Source organism: Leucopleurus acutus, assembly GCF_964270905.1.
Source record: "Leucopleurus acutus genome assembly, chromosome: 6".
Taxonomy (NCBI): domain Eukaryota; kingdom Metazoa; phylum Chordata; class Mammalia; order Artiodactyla; family Delphinidae; genus Leucopleurus; species Leucopleurus acutus.
In genome coordinates, this window is record NC_139149.1 from 7,093,566 (window position 1) to 7,115,672 (window position 22,107).

The 22,107-nt window shown below is 61.3% G+C and overlaps 1 protein-coding gene across 1 annotated transcript in view; it reads left to right on the top strand.

Moving 5' to 3' along the window:
• Nucleotides 1-21,617, top strand: part of HS6ST1 (heparan sulfate 6-O-sulfotransferase 1) — a 39,460-nt gene extending 17,843 nt beyond the window's left edge. Inside the window, exon 2 of the mRNA XM_082840896.1 lies at nucleotides 20,889-21,617. Within this exon, the coding sequence (XP_082697022.1) occupies nucleotides 20,889-21,597 (709 nt within the window). The 3' untranslated portion in view covers nucleotides 21,598-21,617. The remainder of the gene's footprint in view (nucleotides 1-20,888) is intronic.
• Nucleotides 21,618-22,107: the final 490 nt, after the last annotated feature.

Below are 22,107 nucleotides of genomic sequence, written 5' to 3' on the forward strand. Positions count from 1 at the left end.
GAGACTGACTGGGTCTCGTCGTGGCCACAGACTCCTGCCCCATGTGGCACGCAAATCCCTTCGCACTTCCCAGGTTGGTTTTTAATTCCTCAGCCCCCCGTGGGCAGCCAGGAGGCAGCCACGTCTGTGCTGCCTGAGGCCGCCGCGCACGCGTGGGCTCTATGTGCCAGTCCGCCCCCGGGGCCCCACGCTGGCCGGGCCGGGGGGTGCTGGGAGCATGTGCCGAGCTCTCGTGGCCTCGGGCACCCGGAGTTTATGAAGGATCCCTGCACGGGGTCGTCTGGAGGCTCCCGGGTCTCAGGCTGTTGTAGACTTACCGCTCCTCTCCCGGGCACAGGGCTCTGGGCGACAGGCAGGATATTTACGGCCCAGCTGGCGCCACTTGCAGGCTTGTCGCCTTCACGTTCCTGTTTCCTGATTCCCACCAAGATTGGTGTCACGTCAGGGACAGTGCAGGGGCCTTTGCCTCTGAAGCCATCACTCAGCAGCCAAGGCCCTGGACGCGCAGTGGGAAGCCTTCTCATCCGGCAGGAAGGGCCGCGGCAGCGCCCTGGAGGGCTGGAGGCCACGGCCCTGCGGCTCACTCTCCAGACACAGTTCGGGCCATGTTTTTCTTCTTCCTTGTGAGAAGTTTTAGATGCGTGTGTCCCGACTTCTGAGGCCTCCTGGGGCCTGGCAGTGAGGCCCCCTCCTCGTGTACCCTCACGCCTCAGCCCAGAGCCCCGGGCAGGGTCGGCCCTGGGGTACAGAAGGGGTGGGGCTTGGTCCTGCCCTCCAGCACGCACTCAAACCCCATCTTGCAGCACCTTCCTCTTCTGGGTCCTGGGGGTACCATCCACGCCCAGGCCCACCCTGCTTCTCCATGCGGGCCGCACACACCCTGAGGGGTGGCCTCAGCCAGCAGGGAGTCCATCCCCAGGTCTCTTGGGGCCCGTGGTTTGCGACTGCAGCCGCTCCTTCAACCTGGAGGGCCCCTTCCTGTCTAGGGGTCGCGGAGCCGCGGTTTCTGGGAAGTCCGGAAGCTGCTCTCCTGACCTCCCCACTCTGTGCCAGAAAGTTGCCCGGTGGATGGGCAATGGTGGCCGAGGTTACCACCACGGACTGCTTTTGCTGGACGTCTCGGGGGGTGAGCGTCACGCTCCCTGGTCAGTTTCGTTCCCAGCCTCAGAGCCCGAGTTGTTCCCTGAGTCCTCACTCAGGCCCTGTGCCAGCCCTGGGCACCTGGGCAGACAGGCCAGGCTAGTGGGAGACAGGCCAGGAGAGGAGAAGAGCCCCATGTTGTGTGCCACGCCGTGGTTGAGAGGTGGGTCAGGGTGGAGAGGGTCCAAGGGGAAAAAGGAAAGGAGGAGGTTCCCCGTAACAGGACTGGGGAGCAGCGCTCCTCGGCAAGGGGGCGGGCGCGCAGTTGGGCATGGGAGTGCCTGGTCCGCCTGGGGGCCCCTGCCCACGCCGAGGGCTTGGCTGTTGGGACAGGAGAGCACAGCCTGGAGGGTTGCTGAGCAGGGGAGCAGCTCCACCGGCGTCCCTGAGACAGAAGCTTTCAGGTCCTGCCCAGCTGAGGGGCCTGTAGCCACACACAGGACCCCAGACGTGGGCCTGGGTACCCCCAGGGTGGCCTCCAGGACCCCTTTGCAGCAGGAGCGGGTCAGAGCAGGAGTGGGAGGGAGGGGCAGGCACTGTCACAGTGGGTGAAGCACGTGGGGCCAGACAGGAGGGAGGCCAGCCTGGACTCAGACCCCTAAGGGAGCCCCCTCCCCCGGGAACCTGGCACGCAGCGGGCAGCCATGGGCCACACCTGGTCGTTGCAGGCTTGCGGTCCTCCCTTGACCTGTCAGCCCTTGCTCCCAAGGTGGTGCTGAGGGGCTAAGTGGTCTCCAATGGCACGGGGACCTCGGTCCTGAAAAGGGCCTGTGTCTTCAGATAACTCGAAGGGCCTCCAGAGTCCCTCGGACCTGCTGGGAGGACCCGGGCTGGGGTGGGCCCAGGTTCAGCTGTGCCAGGGGCAGGGGTCCGCAGCAGTGGGGTGGCTCTCCATAGACCCGCCCTGAGCTCCCAGCGGGCCAGGCCCACCAGGAACCCCACAGACAGGCCCTGGCCATGGGTTTTGCCCTCCCTGAACCTTGGGGAGACAGATGTGTCCAGGTGGGAACGTTGGCATGACCCTGTGTGTCTGGGGGCCTGCCCTCCAGTGGGGGGATAACCCTGTGCTGCAGCCCCTTGGACTTGCCTAGAGATGCCCTGAGGGGGGTGACGCCCCACAGTCAGGGTCCCGAGGTACAAAGCCTGGGCTACTGCCCCTCCCTCCCCCAGGTTCCTGCACACTGGCCACGCCCTGCCTCTGAGCCGGGAGGGGGGCCCCGCAGGTTCTGCCTGCTGCCGCAGTGGGAGGCGCAGCAGCCTGTCGGGGCTGGGGCCTGTCTGCTCCCCCAGGAGAGGAGCCTAGTGACCAGGCAGAGGCCCAGCCGCAGCTCCTTGCGTGGCCTTTCTCGGGATCTCCTGCGTCTCGGGCATCCTCCCATGTGAATCAGGCCGTCTTTTCAAGATGGAGCCTGCCAGCTGACTGTACCCTGCCGGGCCCCCCCACTCCGCCCCCGTGCTCCCAGTGAGTCACACCTCGTGCCCTGGCCTGCAGCCCGCAGAGCGCCCCGAGCGTAGGGCCCTACTCACTTCCCCATCGCCGCTCCCCTGCTTCAGGGCACCGCTGTCCCCACCTGAGCGCCGGGACACCCCTTGCAGGACAGCCCGGGCTTCTGCTCAGCGCCTACAGCCAGGAGAGCTCTGGCCTCGTGTGCTGGCGCTGCCCGTTCACGTTGGCGTCATGCCCGGGCTTCCCAGTTGGACTGTCAGCGTTCCCCCAGGGATAGGGTGCTCGCCTGGACGCTGGCATTCTTCCCTGTCGTCCCCCATCAGCCAGGCCTGGAGAGCCGGCTTCTCCTGGCAAGCAGGTCCCTGAGCTCCTGGGCACCGAGCACACTTTCCCCTTGAGCACAGGGCTCGAGCCCTGAGTGTTTGTGTCCAGGCTGGTACAGGCCTGGGCCCGCTGCTTCCTCGTCTGCATGTGGCGTGGGTGTCCCTACCTCGAATGCCAGGCCTGAGTGTGTAGTGCACGATGGGCCGGGATCCTGTCCAAGCCACTGTCCTGCCAGGCTTGGGCTCCGGGAAAGGACGGGCGTGGGTAGCTGGGCGTGGCCCCGCTCAGGTCACACCCCTTTCACCCAAGTTGGTCCCCGTGACAGTGGGAGGACCTGGTGCTTACTCAGCCCCGGCCACTGGCCTCCTGCCCCAGCTCTTGCTGTCCAGGCCTTTCTGCTCACCCTGCCCAGCTCAGCCTCCCCCAGCTGGCTCCCTCCATCCCCAGACAGGCCCGGGCTCCTCTGCCAGGCACGCAGAGGCCTTCTCCTGGGCCAGACCCTCTCCCCGCGGCCACCCTGGGGTCAAGGAGGTCAATGAAGCGTGAGCAGGCTCTGTCTGGGCCCAGGGCCTTTTGCGCTCGGGGCAGAGCTGTTAGAACTCATCCTTGCAGGGGCTGTTCCCCTCCGGGTCTGTCCAGGAGCCTGCTCTGTTCCCTGAGCACACCCGCATCTCCCACAGACGGAGAAGGGGCCAGCTGATTAAGGCAGCGAAGGCCGCTGCCAGGAAGCAGGAAGCAGGCTTGGAGAGGCGTGGCCCCCATCCTGCCACCGTGTGAGCACTGCCAATCCACTTGCTCCAGACGGGGCACCAGCCTCTGGAGACCCCAGGTCATGCAGCCAGGGCCTCTCCCTCGGGGGACCAGAAGCTAGCCCACTGAGCTCACTCAGAAGCGGGCACTCTGGCTGACGCACCTGCTGAGCTCACCTGGGGCCGGGGGCCCTCCCTGCCCAAGGCCAAGGCCCCAGGAGGCTCAGCACAGGGAGGATGCAGGCCAGTAAGGCTACCGCTGCTCCGGTTGCATGGCTGCCCCAAACCCCCAGAACCCTCAGCCCTCCAAGAGCCACCCAGACCCTAACACCAGGCACTCCGGGACCCAGCAGAGAGCACAGGGCATGCAAAGCAGCCCCCTCCCGCGTCCAGGTTCTGAGGGTGAAGCCCCAGCCCGGTGCCTGCACACAGGTGCTCAGCAGAGACGAGGTGGGCAGACAGGGTCCTTGCTGTCATTTTATCGCAGGAGTGGAGAGTCGCGGCCCAGGGAGTGGGCATCTTTGCCCCGTTCCTTGTCTTAGAGGAAATGCAGCTGACTCTTCCCCGCGAGGACCGTGTTGCTTCTGGGTTCTTTTGGATACTTTATCAGGTTAAGGGAATCCTCTTGCAGTCATGAATAATTATTTAATTTTAGCAAGCACTTCTTACACATCTGTGGACGTCTGTAATCCGTGGATGTGATGAATCAGATACATGGATTTTCTCGCATTAAACCATCCTTGCGTACCTGGGATCACCTGACTTGGTCATGGTGTCTTATCTTTTATATGCTCTACTGGATTTGATTTGATAAGATTTCTGTTTGCAATTTTTTACGTCTATATTGAGAATGAAAAGAGCTGTAATTTTCCTTTCTTCTCGTGTGTGTGATTTCGTTGGCCTCATAGAATGAGCTGGGGGTGAGCACGTGCATTTCTTTGCTGTTATCTAGGAGAGTTTGATAATCTGTTCTTTTAAAATTGGGTAGACATGCCACCTGGGCATGACGCGGCTCCTGTCTGGGGCGTGCCGCTTTTTTTTTGTAGCAATTGTCCCCCCCACTTTTTATTTCGAAAAAATGTCAAACCTGCAAAGCAGTTGAAATAGTAGTAAAACTTCAGCGCTTTCACTTAGACACACTGCTTGTTAACATCTGTCATCTTGGCATACGTGCCGGTAGGTATGTGCTGTCTCTTGTTCTAACATGTAGGAAGATTTTTAACGACTGCTTTGTTTTTTTGTTTTGTTTTGTTTTTAAGCTTATGGGGCTACTTGTGGTTTTTATATTTGACTGACGGCTTCCGTCTCCCTCCCTCCCTCCCTCCCTCCCTCCCTCCCTCCCTCTCTCTCTCTCTCTCTCTCTCTCTCTTGCACGTTCTCCCAGTGCCCCTACCCACGCTTGGCGAGAGCAGATGAGTTCGTTCTGGCTGTTTCCTTCCCTCGTGGCCCTCCTCTCCTTCCCTCTGGCTGGGCTGGAGGTCCCCGGATGGCCTCCCTCATGTGGGGGGCATGGTGTCTGTATCATGTGGTGAGGAAACAGATGCAGAGACATTCCTTGGGTGACCCGTCAGGGCCACACAGCAGCTAAGTGGCCGGTAGGGAGCCCCGTTCCCGGTGTGTCCTGCCCCAGCTCCTGGAGACCCTGTGTCTGGGGTCAGTCAGCGGCAGACACACGCACCGGGGGTGGATGCCCCTGATAACTGGGGAACTTCAGCGGCGGAAGTTTGCCCGTCTGCAGAGGGCATCTGACAGCGGTGCCCGCCCCAGAGGTCGCAGGAGTAAAGCAAGTGTGTGCCAGCTACGCCCCACCGCCAGCCACAGAAGCACATGGTGGAGGCGCCCCTGAGGCGGCCTGGCGGTTCCTGGTTCTGGAAAGGTCCCTCTCTCTGGCCCCCAGGACCAAGGGTCACTGCCGAGGTGACTGCCCTCCCAGCTCACGGGATGGCTGCCCCTCCAGGAGCTCAGGGCCCACAGGCCAGGAGAAAGCAGTCCACCTGGGCATGACGTGGCTCCTGTCTGGGGCGTGCCGCTTCGGCCCTGGATTTCTGTGTCTGGGGAAAAACAGTTCCTGTTCAAAGAGCTTGTGAGGCCATCGTCCCCGGGCCGACTCTGCTTGTGTGGGAGGATGTGTGTGCGCGGAGCGGGGGGCACGTGCCAGCCCCCTCCGCTCCGTTCACAGGGTCCGTGCGGCCGCGCGAGAGGGAATGATTCGCAGGGGTTCGCTCGTGGGAGCAGGTGTGTTGTGGGGCGTGAAGCCAGCCCCCAGCCGTGGGGTCAGCAGGCTGAGGCTGGAGGGGGTGCCACGGATGCCCCCAGTGGTCCCCAGACCAGCTCCGGCCCTCCTGACCCCCAAACAGGCGGATGACTGGTGGTCTCGTGGCTTTGGAGACGTCTGCACAGCCACGGGGGAGGCCCAGGGCCTCCCAGGCCTCTGACTCCGAACCTCTAGTGAGAAAATCAGGTTAGATCAGGTACACAGAAGGCCTTTAATCTGTTTGTTTTGTAATTACAGGCTTGATTGTATGAAATTGGAAAAATACAAAAAACTGAAAGCGGAAGAAAAAGTTGCCCAGAGCTCCAGGCCCGGGGACGAGCCCCCTCCACGTTTGGCGTGTGTTGTGTTTCTGCCCCGTCTTTCCCCTGGGCCCAGTTTCTGTGTTTTCCAGAGCTGGCGTCAAGCTGTAACGTGAGCTTTGATGTGGTGCGTTTGTTCATCACGCGTGCATACGTGTGTTCCTGTGTCATGCAGAGTCCCCAGAAGGGCTGTCCCTGTCGCCGTGGAGTCACCGGGCGTAGGTTTCAAGTTCCCTGAGCTCGTTTTAGGCCCTGAACTGTTTGTCACCTGGCGGGGGCCGTGTCCACTGAGCTGTGCCCGCTGCGTGGGCCTTCTGTGCTGGGTCTTGACTGCCGTAGCATGCGCCCCTGGCACAGAGACCCAGAGGCTATGGCCGGGGCAGGGGGAGCTGGGCGTGCGTGCTGTGTGCCCGGGGCCACACTCGGCGGTTACAGGCTGGGAGGACGAGGGGGACAAGCGTCAGCAGAGGCCTGTGGGCAGAACGAGTGAGATGAAGGCTCTGGAGGCAGGTCTCGGGCCCAGTCAGTGAGCGCACGTCCCCACCCGGGGACAGAGCAGGGCTCAGTCACCTTCCCTCCACCCGGGGGCGGGGGCGTGCGTGTTCAGATGGAAGGGAAGGCTCCCCACTGGTGTTGAAAGCCAGAAAGCACCAGGCGGGCAGGCACGAGATGTGAACGGCAGCCCCGCGGGGCTCTGCAAGTGCCGGGCTGGGTCACCTCCCGAGCAGCGCCCCCTTAGCTGGAGCACCGCCCGGGAGCCCAGGCAGGAGCCTGGTGGAGTTGTGGGGCGGAGGGAGGCTCCCCACGGCCTTCGGACAGCCCGGAGGAGCACCGCTTGTGACACTCGGTCGACAGTCCGAGGCTGAGGCCACACCTCAGGGTTTGGGAACAGCAGACAAGCTCCCAGAAAGCCATCCTTTGCTCATTGGAGGGGACGTCTCTGGAAAGGCCCATGCTTGGGTAGGTGGGGCGTAAGCCTTACGTCAGCTGGGAGGACATTGCCAGTATATCCTCCTGTGGCCCCGACCCTGGGCAGGGCTCCCAGAGCCCCCCGCAGCCGCAGCCTTTCTGGTCACCTGCCAGGAGGGGTGGTCAGGGGCCCGGCATCAGTGCTGCGGGAGGTCTGTCGTGGGTCTGTGCGCCATTGCCAGGCACAGTACGGTCTGTCCCTGTGTGCATCTGGGAAGGAGACCTCACCTGCACCTTCGTGGGCGGGGCACCCGAGCCCCCACTGCTGGACGTGTCCACTGAGAGGTTCTTGCAGGGCGATCACCCCTGGTCAGGAATGGAGAGTGACCGGCACACAGGCTGGAGCCAGGAGGGCAGACGTGCTGGGGGCCTGGATGGAGGCCCAGGCAGGACCAGCCTGCGGCCACACCTGCGGCCACCAGCTCTGCCCCTCGTGGTACCCAGCTCTGGCTTTGGGCCTTTCCTCCCTTCGGTGTGCACAGCTCCCCCCAGTGTGTGTTGGCCTGGTGGTTAAGTCACGCCATGGCTGTCCTGGGGGGCCTTGTGAGGGTCCAGTGGGATCACAGAGGTCAGGGGGCTGGGGAGGACAAGCTCAAGCTTCCTGCAGACGTGGGGTCCTTGCCTTGAGGGGGAGGCAGGGGCTGCAGCCCCTGGAATGCACTCGGGGGGCCCTCCTGCCTTGGGGACCCCCTTGCCGTCCCCCACCCGATCGGCAGTGCCTCGGATTCTCTGGGCCGCGGAGCCAGGGGCTGAGGTAGCCTGCTCTGCTGCCCTGACATTGTGCTAACGTTGTGTAGAAATCAAGGGAAGCTTTTCATCCGCCCACGGAGCTCTAGGTGCTGTCGGGGAGGGGGAAGCCGACCACAGAGGTGCTTCCGAAGCCTGAACTCAGAACGCTCGGTTTCCTTCATAGAGATTTTTTCAGCCACTTGGAGTTTTGAAACAAGGACGGGAATTTCCTTTTTCCCACGGTTTGATAACGTCCTTTCCTCGTTGAAACCAAGACCTCCTTTCTGCTTCTCACCAACCTGTGCACTTAGATAGGCTGGTCTGTGTCGTGGTGTGCCTGCCCCCGGCCTGCCCTGGGCCTCTCCTCTGCAGGAGTGCTGCCCCACCCCCACCCCTGCCCTCTGCCGGGCCTCCTCCTTCGGAGCTGAGGTTAGAGGTCACACCTTAGAGGCCCTGCCTGACCCTGACCCTCTTGGCACTTGTTCATCTGGGTGTCTCACGGTCACAGGTCCAGTCCTTCAGATGCTGCAGGAGGGCAGGGCTGCACCGGTCCCACACACAACACGTGCTCCTGTGACGGAGGAAAGGATAAGTCCAACGGGAGGGGGCCATGGGGTCCCAGGCAGGGTGCCGATCCCGGACGCAGAGGGATGTGGTCCCCCAGCTCCCCGCCTCTGTACCTCCCCGGGCTGCGAGTTCCTCACCTTTGTGGATCGCCTAGGCCGCAAGGCTGCTTGACACATTCCCTTTCACCCAATCCTTGCAGGAGCCTGGGAGGCACAGGAGGCAGTAACAGGCTCCGAGGGGCCGGCATGAAGGTGGGGATGGGGTGGGTGGGGGGGCGGCAGAGTCTGACGCTTGACCCGCCCCCTCTGCGAGGATGCCTCATATCACAGGGACAGCCCTCGCCCTACTGTCTCCTTACTGGGACAGAGCGCCCGTGTGTCCCTGCTGGCCCAGGGAAGGGATGCGGGCTTTCAGCTCCCAGCAGTGCCCCTCTGAGCCAGCACTAGGAAGTAATTGGCAGCCAGGGCGCCCACGTGGGTAGGGAGACAGCGTGTGAGCCTCCAGGCAGGATTTAGCCTGGCAGGAGATGTGCGCGTGGAGGATGCCTGGCGAGGGGCCTTGCCGTGAAGGTCCCATCCCCAGGTCCCGCAGCCGGGGTCAGACAGCCCCCCTCACCCTCACCCACTCCCTTTTTGGGTCCTGGCACCTCCACGCAACTCTGACGGCCCCCTCCCCGCGGCTTGTACAGACCGGCCCTGGGGGCAGTGGGCACACTGCGTGCGAGGGCCAGGCCAGCACTCCCCTGCGAGCCGTGTCCGTCCCTCCAGGCACAGAATCCCAGAGGCCCTGGAAGCAGGTGGTCAGAAAGGCCTGCATCTGGAGCTGGGGGCCCACATGGCCCGTACGCCCCCAGCAGGCTTAGGCCTCCAGCCGGGCCCTCCTCCTTCAGGTGGGAGCTTCTGGGGACATGGGCTTCCCCCTGGGGTGGGGGGCAAGGGCATAGGGGCAGGGCCGCGGAGGCATTGGGCTCAGTGCGGGCTCACGGCAGCCCGGCTCTCAGCCCTGCCGCTCCTGCCTTGGCAGGGACACGGGGCCCTGTGAGAGTCAAGCCCTCCCCCAAGCTCTGCGTCTGCATTAGTGTCATCAGCCAGCAGGAGGCAGGGCTGGAGCGGGGCTGGAACCAGAGGAGAACCTGTCTGGGAGGCCCGCCCCGCATCCCACAGCCAAGGTGCCCAAGTCCAGGGCCGGGCAAAGCCCAGGACTTTGGCTCTTCCCCTCCCGGGGCAGCCATCAGGAAGACGGTCACAGCTTCTGGGTAAAGTGGTTCTCCTCGGGGCTGGTTCGTCCTCCCTGCAGGTCTGGATGTGTTTTTTCTTTATGCAGACCACTCTGACTCTTAATTAACTCACTGTACTTTAAAGGAAATGGATCGTAAATTAAGTCCATAGTTTAGTTAAAAATACCAGCTCTCCTGACTGCTGTTTGGCAAGTGGTCAGCAGGTGGCCAGGGCCAACCTTGCCAGGTGATGTGTTCGTGTGCCTTCTGGGGCCTGTGGCTCAGCAGTTCTCCCCAGGCGGTTACGGGCTCCGGGGGCCTGAGCTCCAATCCCAGCACTGCACCAGCCAGCTCTGTGGCCAGGTTTGCTGTGTAACCTTTCTGGACGTCAGTTTCCTTATGTGCAAAATGGGAATATTTTCTTCCTCTAGGGTGTCTGGCAGTGTCCAGGATGACCAGGGTAAAGCCTTGAGGGTTCACTAAATGAATGCCTCGCCCCAGACCTGGCTGGACTCACCGCTGATCGTGCCTGGGTCCTCGTGCATTGGTCCGGAGTAGATGGATTAGGTTCAGAGACCAAGATAGGGTAGCCGTTGATTCCTCTCTCTTTGAAAAGGAGCCCAGCGTAGGCAGGCCAGGCAGGTGGTGCAGCCGCAGGAAGCACCAGGAACCCAGGCTCTTTCTCTGGCCCTACCCTCCCCAGAAAGCAAGGCTTCTGCTTCATGGTCCAAGACGACTGCTGGCCCTCTGCAGTCACATGCGTGCTGCAGCCAACAGGAGAACGGTGGGGGGGGAGCTGTCTCTAAGGACATCCTGATGGCCGAGCTTAGTCACACAGCCACACCTGGCTACAAGACACTTCCTGGCCTTCTTTCTCCTCAGGGATTTCCATGCTGTTTCCTAAACCTGTGGAGCCACCTGGGGGCCCACGTGAGCGCCACTCCCAGTAGCTGGACTCTCTCCCCGCTGTCTGTAAGAATTCAGCTCCCTGGGTGAGCCAAGGAGGGCCTTCCCACCTTGTTGGAGGTGGGCAGGGCAGGGAGCAGAGTTGTGAGGCCAGCTGGGCCCCAGCCTGCTGGGGAAGGACAACAGGGCTCCCGTGCCCAGGTGGCCTTGGGCCGGCATTCTCCTCGCCACCCGTCCAGCTGGGACGACCAGCGAGGGGCCTGCGCCAGCCCCAGAGCTTCCGTTCTGGTCCTGCCAAGGACTGTGTCCGCTTTAGGCTCTGCCTGTCAGGGGCGCAGGGGCTCTGGGAGGACTGGCCCGCCTGTGTGCGCACGGCACCTGACCACTGATGCCGCGGGGCTGCTCTCCCAACCCAGGTATTTTGGGAAGCAGAGTCAGTTAATCGACAAAAATAACAGCTATGAGTTCATAGCCGCTCTGCGGACACGTTGCCCAGGAAGAAAGGCCTGAGGCCAGCGTCTCCTACCTGCATCTGGAGAGGGGCTCCCCAGCCTGCACTGCCAGCTCAGCGCTTGCTTATCTGGGTTTCTCCTGCAGGTGCCCGGGAGGGGCGCCGTGCTCTGGTGCAGGGAGGTGAGTGCTGGCCAGAGCCAGTAGAGACTGTCCGTTCCATCAGCTGGTTCACTCTTGTGCTGCCGGGGATGGTCCAGCTCCCCAGCCATGCAGCTCAGAGCAGGGCCCGCCTCTCCTCCCAGCGGGCCCGTCTCACATGGGCCCACACTGCTCACTCAGCCGTGGGCTCTGGGGGGCACCTGGCCTAGGTGGGCAGCACGCAGTGCTGACGAGGGCCCATCAGTGACCTAGTGACCAAGGCGGTGCACGCCATGACCTCCCGAAGGGTGTCATCTTCCTGCTGGGAGGGGGACCCAGACCTTGGTAAGCAAGCCGGCACCCCCACCCCGGGATGCTCCCCAGGCCCTGGGGTGGGACGGTCATCAGAGCAAAGCTTTGGGAGGTTCCTGCACCCCTGAGCAGGCCCCATGGCAATTCTCCCCAGGGTCCTCCCTCTGAAGTTCCAGAGACCTCTCAGAGTATGGTTTTTTTGAAAATTAACCGTCTGGATACTGGCTTCACAGTGTGGCCTCTGTCCTCATGAAGGGACTCCTGGTCCCTGGGAGACCACAGTACAGAGTTGGGGTAGAGGGGGCCTCAGGTACCCCTCCCAGAGTTTCCCTTGCTGCTCTGGGACCCCAAAGCTCGTCCTGGGGGAGAAAGTGGCAGTGAAGCCAATCCCCCTATGGCATTAATTTTTTTTCAGTGACTGTATATCTGGAAGTAATACAACAGTATTTGTTTAAAAAAAAAAAAAAAAGGTGGTAATTCCAATGCTAAATAACAGTGTCCTCACCCGCAATTAGGGAGCTGCAGCTCTGCTAGCACTGGTAGAAAATTCCACCTTCGTTTCAGGGTCTGAGTTTGTTCCTTGAGTTAGAACCTTGTTCACAAAAGCCCTGCCCTTGGAGCCCCCAGCCCGGAGCGGAGCGGGCAGCTGGCATCCTATCACAGAGGACACGTGAGCACAGAGCTTGCAAGGCTGGCTGCTTCTGATGGCCTCTTTGCACCCCAAGCAACAGGGATGTTTTATAACCTTTATTACTTGATTTCAGTTACGTAAATGACGTGTGCTTCACTGCAGGCAATAGAGTATATAAAGAAGAAAATGGAGTTTTTTGTTTTTCTGTTGTGTTTTTTTTTTGGCCGCACTGGGTCTTTGCTGCAGCACACAGGCTTCTCTAGTTGTGGCACGTGGGCTCAGTAGTTGCGGCATGTGGGCTCTCTAGTTGTGGCGCACAGGCTCAGAAGTTGTGGCACACAGGCTCCCTAGTTGTGGCGTATGGGCTCAGTGGTTGTGGTGCATGGGCTTAGTTGCCCCGCGGCATGTGGGATCTTAGTTCCCTGACCAGGGATCGAACCCACGTCCCCTGCATTGGAAGTTGGATTCTTAACCACTGGACCACCCGGGAAATCCCCAAAAATGTTAGTGTCACCCATTTGGGCATATGAGTGTTCACTGAACTTTCAACTTTTCTTTAAGTTTGAGTTTCTCATAATAAAATGTTGGGGGAAATCCATAGTTTCGCTCTCCTGAGAGCCACTTAATAATGCCTTCTGTCTCCGCACAGGTAGGCACAGGCCCTTCTGTGCACCAGCAGCCTTGTGAGCACCTGCGCCCTTGGCTGCAGGACCGTCTGCCGTGTGTGTCTGCCATTGACTTCTGCGTCCGTGTCTCCTGCAATGGCCGGCGTGCCACCAGCATCCTGCAGCAGACTTGGCACATCTCAGCCCTTCTCTTTAGAGCAGACTCCTTCTGGAAGCGTAATTGCTGATCCAGCCCCTCTCCCAGCCACAGAATTGTGCACCCACCCCGGCTCTCCCGGCTCCCAGGAGGAGGGCCAGGAGTGGGGTTTGGGGCAGAAGAGGGAAGCTCCTCCAGCCATGGGTGTGACCCGAGGGAGGGGAGGGGCCGTTTCTGCTTCCGAGCCTTGCATCAGCCGCCCATCTCTGCGAGCCAGGTTTCCCCATCATTGATAAAGTATGCAGGATACAGAGCGGGCCTCCCAGTCGGGACTGTGGGCTCCGACTTGCCCGATGCCCACAGCAGCGGGCAGGAGGGGGAGGGGCTTCTGAGGCCAGTGAGAAGCGCCCTCTCCCTGATCCCAGCCCTGCGGCAGGGCAGGCCCCCCAGCCCCTGCCACTCAGCCGCCTCGCAGCTGTCACCTTCCAAGGAAGGAGTGCAAAGCTGCACCTTGCAGAATCTTCCCAGAGGCCGTTTGAGTGTTTGTCATCAATAAAGCAGGGCTTCCTGGCTGCTGGTCCCGTGAGAACTCACTCTTAAAACTTCAGAGCTGGCCGCTCCCTGACAGCAGTGTTTGCACCAAAGAACAAAACACATTCCTTGTTCACTAGGATGTACATGATGGTGGGATGCACCGAACCAGGGCACACAAAAACGTCAGAACAGCCAAGGTCGCAGACAGCATTAAACAGCATAATTAAATGCAAGGAAGCATGACGCGGTCGGTTCACGTGTGGGCTCTTGGGAGTGGTGGTAGACCGGGCAGGCTAGAATTGTTCCACGACACGAAGTTTCTTTGAAGTCCTATGTTCTGTCTTTGAATCCACGTGAATTTGCGCTCTGTTCCACTTCCCATCCGAGCTTGTTTTCCTATAAATGAACAAGACCCTTCTCTGTCCGGCCCCGCCTGCACCTCAAGCCTGCACTGCCCCCTTCTCAGGTCACGAAGGGCTGTGTCCCCACCGTCTCTGAGAAGCCTTCCTGACCTGCCCCGTTGGTGAGCGGTACCATTCATCACCTCCTGCTGCCCTTGTTGGTTCCGCCCCACGCAGCCCAGAGCGCTCTAAGAGCCCTGCCCGCCTCTGAGCCTGGGCTTATCCTCTGTGAAAGGGGAGCAGTGCCTGGGTCCCGGGCTCTGCCTGGTACGTCACAAGCCTGTTGGCAGTGGGCACTGGTGCCGTTGTCAGGGCCCTGGGGGCATTGCTGGTTTATGTCCTTTGCTGTGCGTCCATGGAGTGCCAGGGCAGGGCCACGGGCTTCCACCTCCTTCCTCACCCCATTTCCGCCCACCCAGCTGCAGCCGTTCCCACTGTGGCTCCGCCCACTTCCCGGGGGACAGCCCCCAGCCCAGTGGGTTCCGTGGGCAGCTTGGGTGCTGAAGGCAGAGGTACTGAGCGTGAGGCCCCCTCCCTGTGCACAGGCCGCACGTGCACCCTCGGCTGAGCCTGGGCACTGAACACACTCCCGTGGCCACCACCCAGCCCACCGTGGGGCAGTGGGTCCTGGATGCCATGGGCTGTCTCCGCGCTGAGCAGGGCACTGCGGTGTCCCCAGTACATAGGCCTGCCTTCTAAGAGCTTGCCCCCATTGGGGTGAGAGGGGGAGCTCCAGCTCCGGAGGAGCTGCGGTTCCTTCCCGGAGGCAGGAGCAGCTGGCTCACCACCATGTGGTTAGTTCACAAGCCACAGGGTGGCCCCGACTGACGCAGAAGACTGGCCACCCTCACAGTCCCCAGAGGTGATGCCCCCAAGGGGTCCTCCCCTCCCCAGTGGAGCCACTCCCTACTCACATTAGCATGTAGGAAGGGGTCAGGGGTAAGGAAAGGGCTGCAGACACCTGGTATTGGCTGGCACAGAGGTGGGAGGGGACACCAGACGCTTTGAGGAACTGAGGCTCCAGGTTTGGCAAGAATGCTGGTCCACCTGCAAGGCCAGCAGGGGCCTCGCAGGCCGCCCTGGAAAACCTTGGCTTTAAAACTGCTTTCCTTATCACACAGTGTTTGGGAAATACAAAAGTTGCGTGAACGTACATAGGGAATAAAGCCCAAGGATGCACGCCTGCACCCTCGCTCCTGCCTTAAGCACAAGGGCGTGATCAGTGCCATGGACGCCACCACGGGCTAGCGCGTTCCCTGCCTCCCCCGCCACCACCCCCCGAGACACCAAGGCTAAGCTCTGACTGGAGGGCTCCTGCGTATCCCTTCATCACCTTTTCTTTCCACTGTTTTTGGTACGTATGTACGTATCACTAAAGAGCATTTTCTTGGGTTTTATTTTTAGAAACTTGATAAACCATATCGTTGCACTCTGTTACATATTCTTATCTGCATTCTTTCTGCAACATCTTATTCATCACATTCACCCGAGCTGCCGTGAGTAGCTGCAGTTTGTTCCTGTCTGTTGCTGGGCAGCGTTCTGTTGGAAGAATGTACCCCGTTTGTGTACGCGTGCCTCTGCGGCGGATGTTTGGGGCTCTCGCCAGCAGAGCGCTGTGGACTGTCTTGTCCACATCTCCCAGGGCGCATGGGCGAGGCCTCCCCATGATGTGTGCCTAGGAGAGGACTCGTGGGGGCGTGGTGAGTGTGAGGGTCACGGGGTGAGCGTGTGTGCGCCCTCCGCCTACCCGTGAAGTCGCTCCACAACAGCTGTCCCGGTAAGCATTCGTCAGAAGCTGGCCTTGCCCCACTTTGTTTTGCTGCTCCAGTGGGTATCACGTTGTGGCGGAGTGTGCTGTTCCCTCGATGACTAATGAAGGGGAGCGTCTCTCCATATGTTTCTTTTTAAGCCAGTTTCCACATTGTTTTAGTGTTTTTAGTTACAAGAATTCACACATACTTAAAGACAAATAGCTCCAAGCGGTTTATGATAAAAACCAACAGATCTACTTTTCCTTTCCAGCTTCCCCAAAGGACCTCTTGCACCCCTTTTTGGTAGTCTTCATGTATTGACTTCCATGTTTCTGAGTCATGTATAGTGATATTTCTTGTTTCATTGATTTAAATGTTATCTGTGTACTTTCTGTTATGATAGATGAAGTGTTCTTTTGCCGTTATCCTTCTCCACACCCCACCCATTCTCCAAGGAGAGTTAAAGCTCAAGTTTTTATTCAGTCACTTACCACTGTTTATATCATGATGTCTCTAAAACCATTGTTTTCTTCTGAGCCTAGTAACATACTTCATTTTTTTTTAATGTAACTTTTCGTTTTTCCTAGAATTAACGATTGCCCTCCTTTTTTTTTTCTTTTTTTTTCTTTTTTTTGTTTTTTGCAGTACGCAGGCCTCTCACTGCTGTGGCCTCTCCCGTTGCGGAGCACAGGCTCCGGACGCGCAGGCTCAGCGGCCGTGGCTCACGGGCCCAGCCGCTCCGCGGCATGTGGGACCTTCCCGGACCGGGGCACGAACCCGCGTCCCCTGCATCGGCAGGCAGACTCTCAACCACTGCGCCACCAGGGAAGCCCAGCCCTACTTTTTACTTGCTTTGTCCTCCATCTTCATAGACTCCTTTTTTTCCAGGTGATTCCAAAGATCTGCCATGTACCTACCGTTCGCTTTTTTTTTTCCACCAGTGATGTGTTTTGTCAGGTCATCTGTCTGGGCCCCTCTTTCTGGAAGCCCCGTCCCTCTTCTCCTGACAGACCCAGCGGGATGCCCAGTGGACATCTGGGATCTCTCCTGGGTTCAAGCTTCTGTGTCCCACACTTTTTTTTTTTTTCTCATCTACTATACGAGATACATACTCCAGTATCTTCCTAGAGCAGGATTCACAGAAAATAAATTTCCCAAGCCTTCACGGGTGTGAAGCTTGGCTGGGTATGAGATACAGTTGGTCTATTTCCCGTCAGCATTTTGAAGCCATCGCTCCATTGATTCTTAGCATATGGTGTTCCATAGAGAAGTTGAGTCCCACGCGTTACGTGTTCTGGTTTTCTGTCCACGTGCTTCATGGGTCATCTCTGTAATCTTGGGTCTGGTCTCCACGTTCATTTGCTGGGCGTGGGCGAGCCATTTCGCTCGAAATGAATTAAGTGCTTGACTTCTCATTGTTTCTTTCATCATCTCCTCCGCCATGTCCTCTCTGTCCTTCTGGAACCCTTGTTGGTTAGCAGTTGGACGGCCTGGATGGGCAGATCCTGCTGGAGGGTGAGAGGCAGAAGGCCCCCTGTTTGTGGGGGACCCCAGATGTGAGTGCAGGGGGAACTTCGCTCTGGGGCAGAAACCCTGCAGTTTCCTCTGGGGTGAGGCTGGGGCAGAAGCTGGGTCCCCCATGAGCGTGCCAGCCGTCGTTTGGCCCCCTGCGCAGTTCTTCGTGTCTCTGAGCCATGAGCGCCTCCAGAGAACACACATCTGGTTTCGTCCTGGGCAGGGAGCTGCCTGGACGTGGACAGTCGGTCGTCTGGGGGGTCTTCTGCCCCCGCCACACCTGCCCTCTGCTCACTTTCAGTCAGTGCCCTCGCTCCCCCTTCAGTGGCCAGGAAAGCTGCCCTGTCTGCTGATGTGCCTAACGGGCAAGGGGGACGCAGAGCGAGTGAGACGGGAGCAGGCGTGCTGAACAGAGGGTGGCCGGGGCACAGGCCTGTGGCCACGGGTGCCTGCTGTGTCAGGACAGCGGAGCAGGCAAGGGCCGGGGTGGACCAGCAAGCGGAGCTGGGGGTCAGGCACATGCGCTCCTGAGGAGGCCACCCAAGGTCAGGGGTGCGCACCCACAGGGGCTCCCGTGCCGTCCAGGCAGGAGCGGGGCTGGGGCTGGGCAGTGACCGGGGGCCACTGGCCCCTCACACAGGGTCTAGGGTCTGCCTGGACCCTTAGTCTCCACAGGCCGTGTTGGGAGGACAGAATCGGGGGCCCAGGGCCTGGCAACGTCCTAAACAGAGAAGGCTCAGCACGGCCCATCCGAACACCACCGCCCCGGTCACCACGGGCGAGCCCCTGCTCCTGTCCAGCCAGGCCAGCACCCAGGGACGCAGCGATGAGCAAGGCCGTCCCACTCAGCACCCATGTGGTGCACAGGGGAGCCGCGGGGGTCAGCGTGAGCCCAGGGGCCCAGGGGGCTCAGTCGGCTCTGGCTCCGGCACGCCGCAGGAGGGCTAGCGGCCCCGTCCCCCTCTCAAGGGTGCATTGAGATCCGTGAGGGTCTGGGGGCAGCTGGGCTTCTCCAAGCCTGCCCTCGTGGTGGGCGGTGACAAGTGCTGACGCAGGGCTCCAGGCCTACGCGACTGCAGAGGCCTGTGGGGACACAGACGCTGGGGCGGGCACTGGTGCCCCGCTGTGCACCGTGAGTTCTTGCCATCAGAGGTCACCTTGCAACCAGGTTGAACCCCGAGCGGCTTCGGTGGGGCCACGTAGACAAATCTTTGTCCGCTGACACGTCATACTCTGGTTTTCTGTGTCCAGGAGAATCTACCACGCTGGCCTGCCCGTGTGCACACGGGGTGGGGAGGGCCGAGGACGGGACAAGGGACCAGCCGGGCTCAGCAGTGGACACGGTGTGTGCCAGCAGCCTGCACGCAGCACTGTGTTTGTCCACGTGCGTTTCTAGGTGTACCTCTGTGTCTGTCTGTCGTGGCCTCTTTAGAAGCAGTTGTCGTGGTCAGGATTTATAAATGTCATATACTAGGTCTCTAGAAGGCTGGCCCTGGGGTGAACTGACCTCCTCGTCCTGGCTGTGTTGAAGGTCTCTGTCACCCGTGCCAGTCCACCTAACCAGGGTCTGCAGAGAGGGGCCTGGCCTCCCGCCCTATCCCAGTGCTGAAGCCACTGGGGGCCTCCAGGTAGCTGCCTAACCTCTCAAGGCTTGATTTCCTCCACCGGGGGCTGAAGGTGCTGTGTGAGGGCCCTGCCCCGAGGCACCTTCTGTCTTGGACCATCTGGCCCCTCCCAGTCTTGTCCCCAGAGAGGCACCACGGCCCTGCTTGGCGCACACACAGGAACCAGCTCCCCGCCGCCCCCTCCCTACCGCAGGGTGAGCTGAGAGGTCAGTGGAAAGTTACCACTGTGACAGAAGCCCAAGAGGGAGCCGTGTCTGCAGGACGAGGCTTCCCTGGGAAGTGGTTCTGGCTGAGGTCTAGGGTATGAGTCAGAGTCAGCTGATGAAATAGAGGGAGGACAGAGTTCGTGCAAAGGCCCTGGGGTGTCTTCTTGGGAGCCAGCAAGCGGGGGGGGCCGGTCCCAGCGGTCAGAGAGGAGCTGGGAGGGCACAGGTGGGCCTTTGTTCTTCTCCCAGGGGCAGCCAGAGCCACCAGGGCACATTCCACAGGAGCTGGGGGAGGGGGTCACATAGGGGCTGCCAGCCACCCCCACCCCACCCCAGGGGCTGGGACATGACCGCCTGCAGAGGCCAGGAGCGCGCTGTCAGCACCTGGGCTGGGGCAGGGCGCATGAGAGCTGACGGGGGCCCGAGGCACAGACGGGAGAGCCCAGGCTTCGCGGAGGGCTCAGCAGTCAGGATGCCCCCCTGCTGTCTCCTCCCTGCGGACTCCCTCCCCCAGCTCCCTGGGTTCCCTCTGCCCAGGCCTTCTCCCACTGTCTGCCATTCCTGCGGTTTTCTGAGTGTGCCCCCCTAAGGCTGGGGTGACCCCCGGTGGTACCCCGTCACCTTCGCCCTTGCTAGTTATCATGCCCGCACCCCAGGGCCCCCTTGCCCCCTGGGAGATGCGGTCAGATCAGGGCACTGCCAGACCCTGCGACGTGTCTTGTGCCCCCGTGGCTTCCCAGAGGGCAGTGCGAGGGCTGCTCTTGTTGGGCCTCAGTGAGGAGGGGGCAGTGTGGGGGCAGCTTCCATGTTGCCATCAGGCAGGGGCCGGGGAAGGGGGGATGGACCCCCCCAGGAGTGGTGTGTGGGGACGCAGTGGGCCCCTGCTGCCCACTTCCGAGGACACTCTAGGCTGCTCGCCCCAGGCCCTGGTTCCCCTTGGCCTGGGACCTGCCCCACCTGCACAGGCAGCTGCTCTGCCAGCCCTGGAGGTGGGGCTCCGAGAAGAGCCGCAAACCCCCCCTGGGGCGACCCACACCCACCAGGCCCGTCACAGTTCCTGGCACTGGGGCCGATCATCACAGCACACCCTGCAGGGACCTGAATCATCCCGGCTGCCTCTCACCCCGAGGGAGCGAAGAGAAGGGGGCACAGCCCTCCTTGAGTCAGCTCTCCCATGGTACGGATGGATGCCCCTTACCCACAGCGTGGGGAGGTGGCATCGGTGCCCAACTCCTTGGGGGTTGGAACAGTTCCTGGGAGACGATAAAAATTATGAGTTACGGCTCACCCCGGGGGCTGGGTGGTCTCCTGGTGCCCCTCCCCCACTGGAGCTCTGCAGGAGCCTGGGGTGGAGTGGGCCCAGTGGGAGGCCCCGGCCCAGACCTGCCGTGCAGCCTGGGACTGTGAGTGACTTTTCAGTGGCCCCTTGGGCTGCACCAAGCCTGCCACTGTGACAGCTCTCTAAACGTCTGGTACCAGGTAGTGTGGACCCTGGGGCCACTCTCCTCCACGCCCTGCAGGGCAAAGTCAGGTTGCCCCTCCCAAGGTGCGAGCAGGCAGGAGGGCACGCCTGGGGCTCGGGGGAAGGCCCCAGAGGAGACCCTGGGCCAGGGTTCAGGAGGGCACCAGGGCTGGGCCCTGCAGGACACTGCAGCGGTCACACTCGTTATTGTGGTGGTGGCCTGAGACCTTTGCGGGTTACATCACATCTCACACCCGGGTTTCTCATTCAGCAGTGGGCCTTTGGAGACCTGAGATGTGATGGCTAATCTCAGAGGTGAGGCCACTCCCCGGGGGTCGCATAGCGTAGGCGCTGAGCAGAGCCATCCGACTCAGGGCTGCAGCCTCCCCCCTCCTTCAGCCCCCAGTGGTCCCTACATGCCCCACCCCTGCCTGACGCCCCGGCCTCACCTCCCCCCCGCTCCCCGTCTCGTTGCAGGAAGTTCTACTACATCACCCTGCTGCGAGACCCCGTGTCCCGCTACCTGAGCGAGTGGCGGCACGTGCAGCGGGGGGCCACGTGGAAGACATCGCTGCACATGTGCGACGGGCGCACGCCCACGCCCGAGGAGCTGCCGCCCTGCTACGAGGGCACGGACTGGTCGGGCTGCACGCTGCAGGAGTTCATGGACTGCCCCTACAACCTGGCCAGCAACCGCCAGGTGCGCATGCTGGCCGACCTGAGCCTGGTGGGCTGCTACAACCTGTCCTTCATCCCCGAGGGCAAGCGGGCCCAGCTGCTGCTGGACAGCGCCAAGAAGAACCTGCGGGGCATGGCCTTCTTCGGCCTGACCGAGTTCCAGCGCAAGACGCAGTACCTGTTCGAGCGGACGTTCAACCTCAAGTTCATCCGTCCCTTCATGCAGTACAACAGCACGCGGGCGGGCGGCGTGGAGGTGGGCGAGGACACCATCCGGCGCATCGAGGAGCTCAACGACCTGGACGTGCAGCTCTACGACTACGCCAGGGACCTCTTCCAGCAGCGCTACCAGTACAGGCGGCAGCTGGAGCGCCGGCAGCAGCGCCTCCGGAGCCGCGAGGAGCGCCTGCTGCACCGGGCCAAGGAGGCGCCGCCGCGGGGGGACGCCGAGGAGCCCGGCCGCGTGCCCACCGAGGACTACATGAGCCACATCATCGAGAAGTGGTAGTGGCGGCCGGCGGCGGCAGGCGGGACAGGCAGACTGACCAGCACACTCGGCCCCCAGAACTCCGTGGGAAGAGGGCCCCGTCCGCTTGCCGGAAGACGGACGGACGGTTGAGGGAGGGGAGAGGGGGCCTGGTGGGTCGGTTCTTCCCACCCTCCCAGGCCGGGGCTCTGAGAAATCAACGTGGGAACCCACTGGGTCAGAGGGAAGGGTGCTTGGAGGACCCCCAGCCAGGCCTGCAGGGCTGGGAGCAGGTACGTCCCCGCTCTCCCGTCCTCCTGGTCACAACGGCCACAGGTTTGAAGACTAGAAAAATCCAATGCAGTGGAAGGCGGACCTGCCAGGCCGGGTGTGTGGTCACGCCCACCAGGCACACGCCCCCCTGCAGGTAGCTCAGCCTCCAGGGGACCCCTGGCCCCAAGGCCTGCGTGGAGACACGGCAGCCCTCTGAGGTAGCCTCAGGAATGGAGCTCCCAGCTCACCCATCTTCAGGGTCAGGGCCCGCCCCATCTA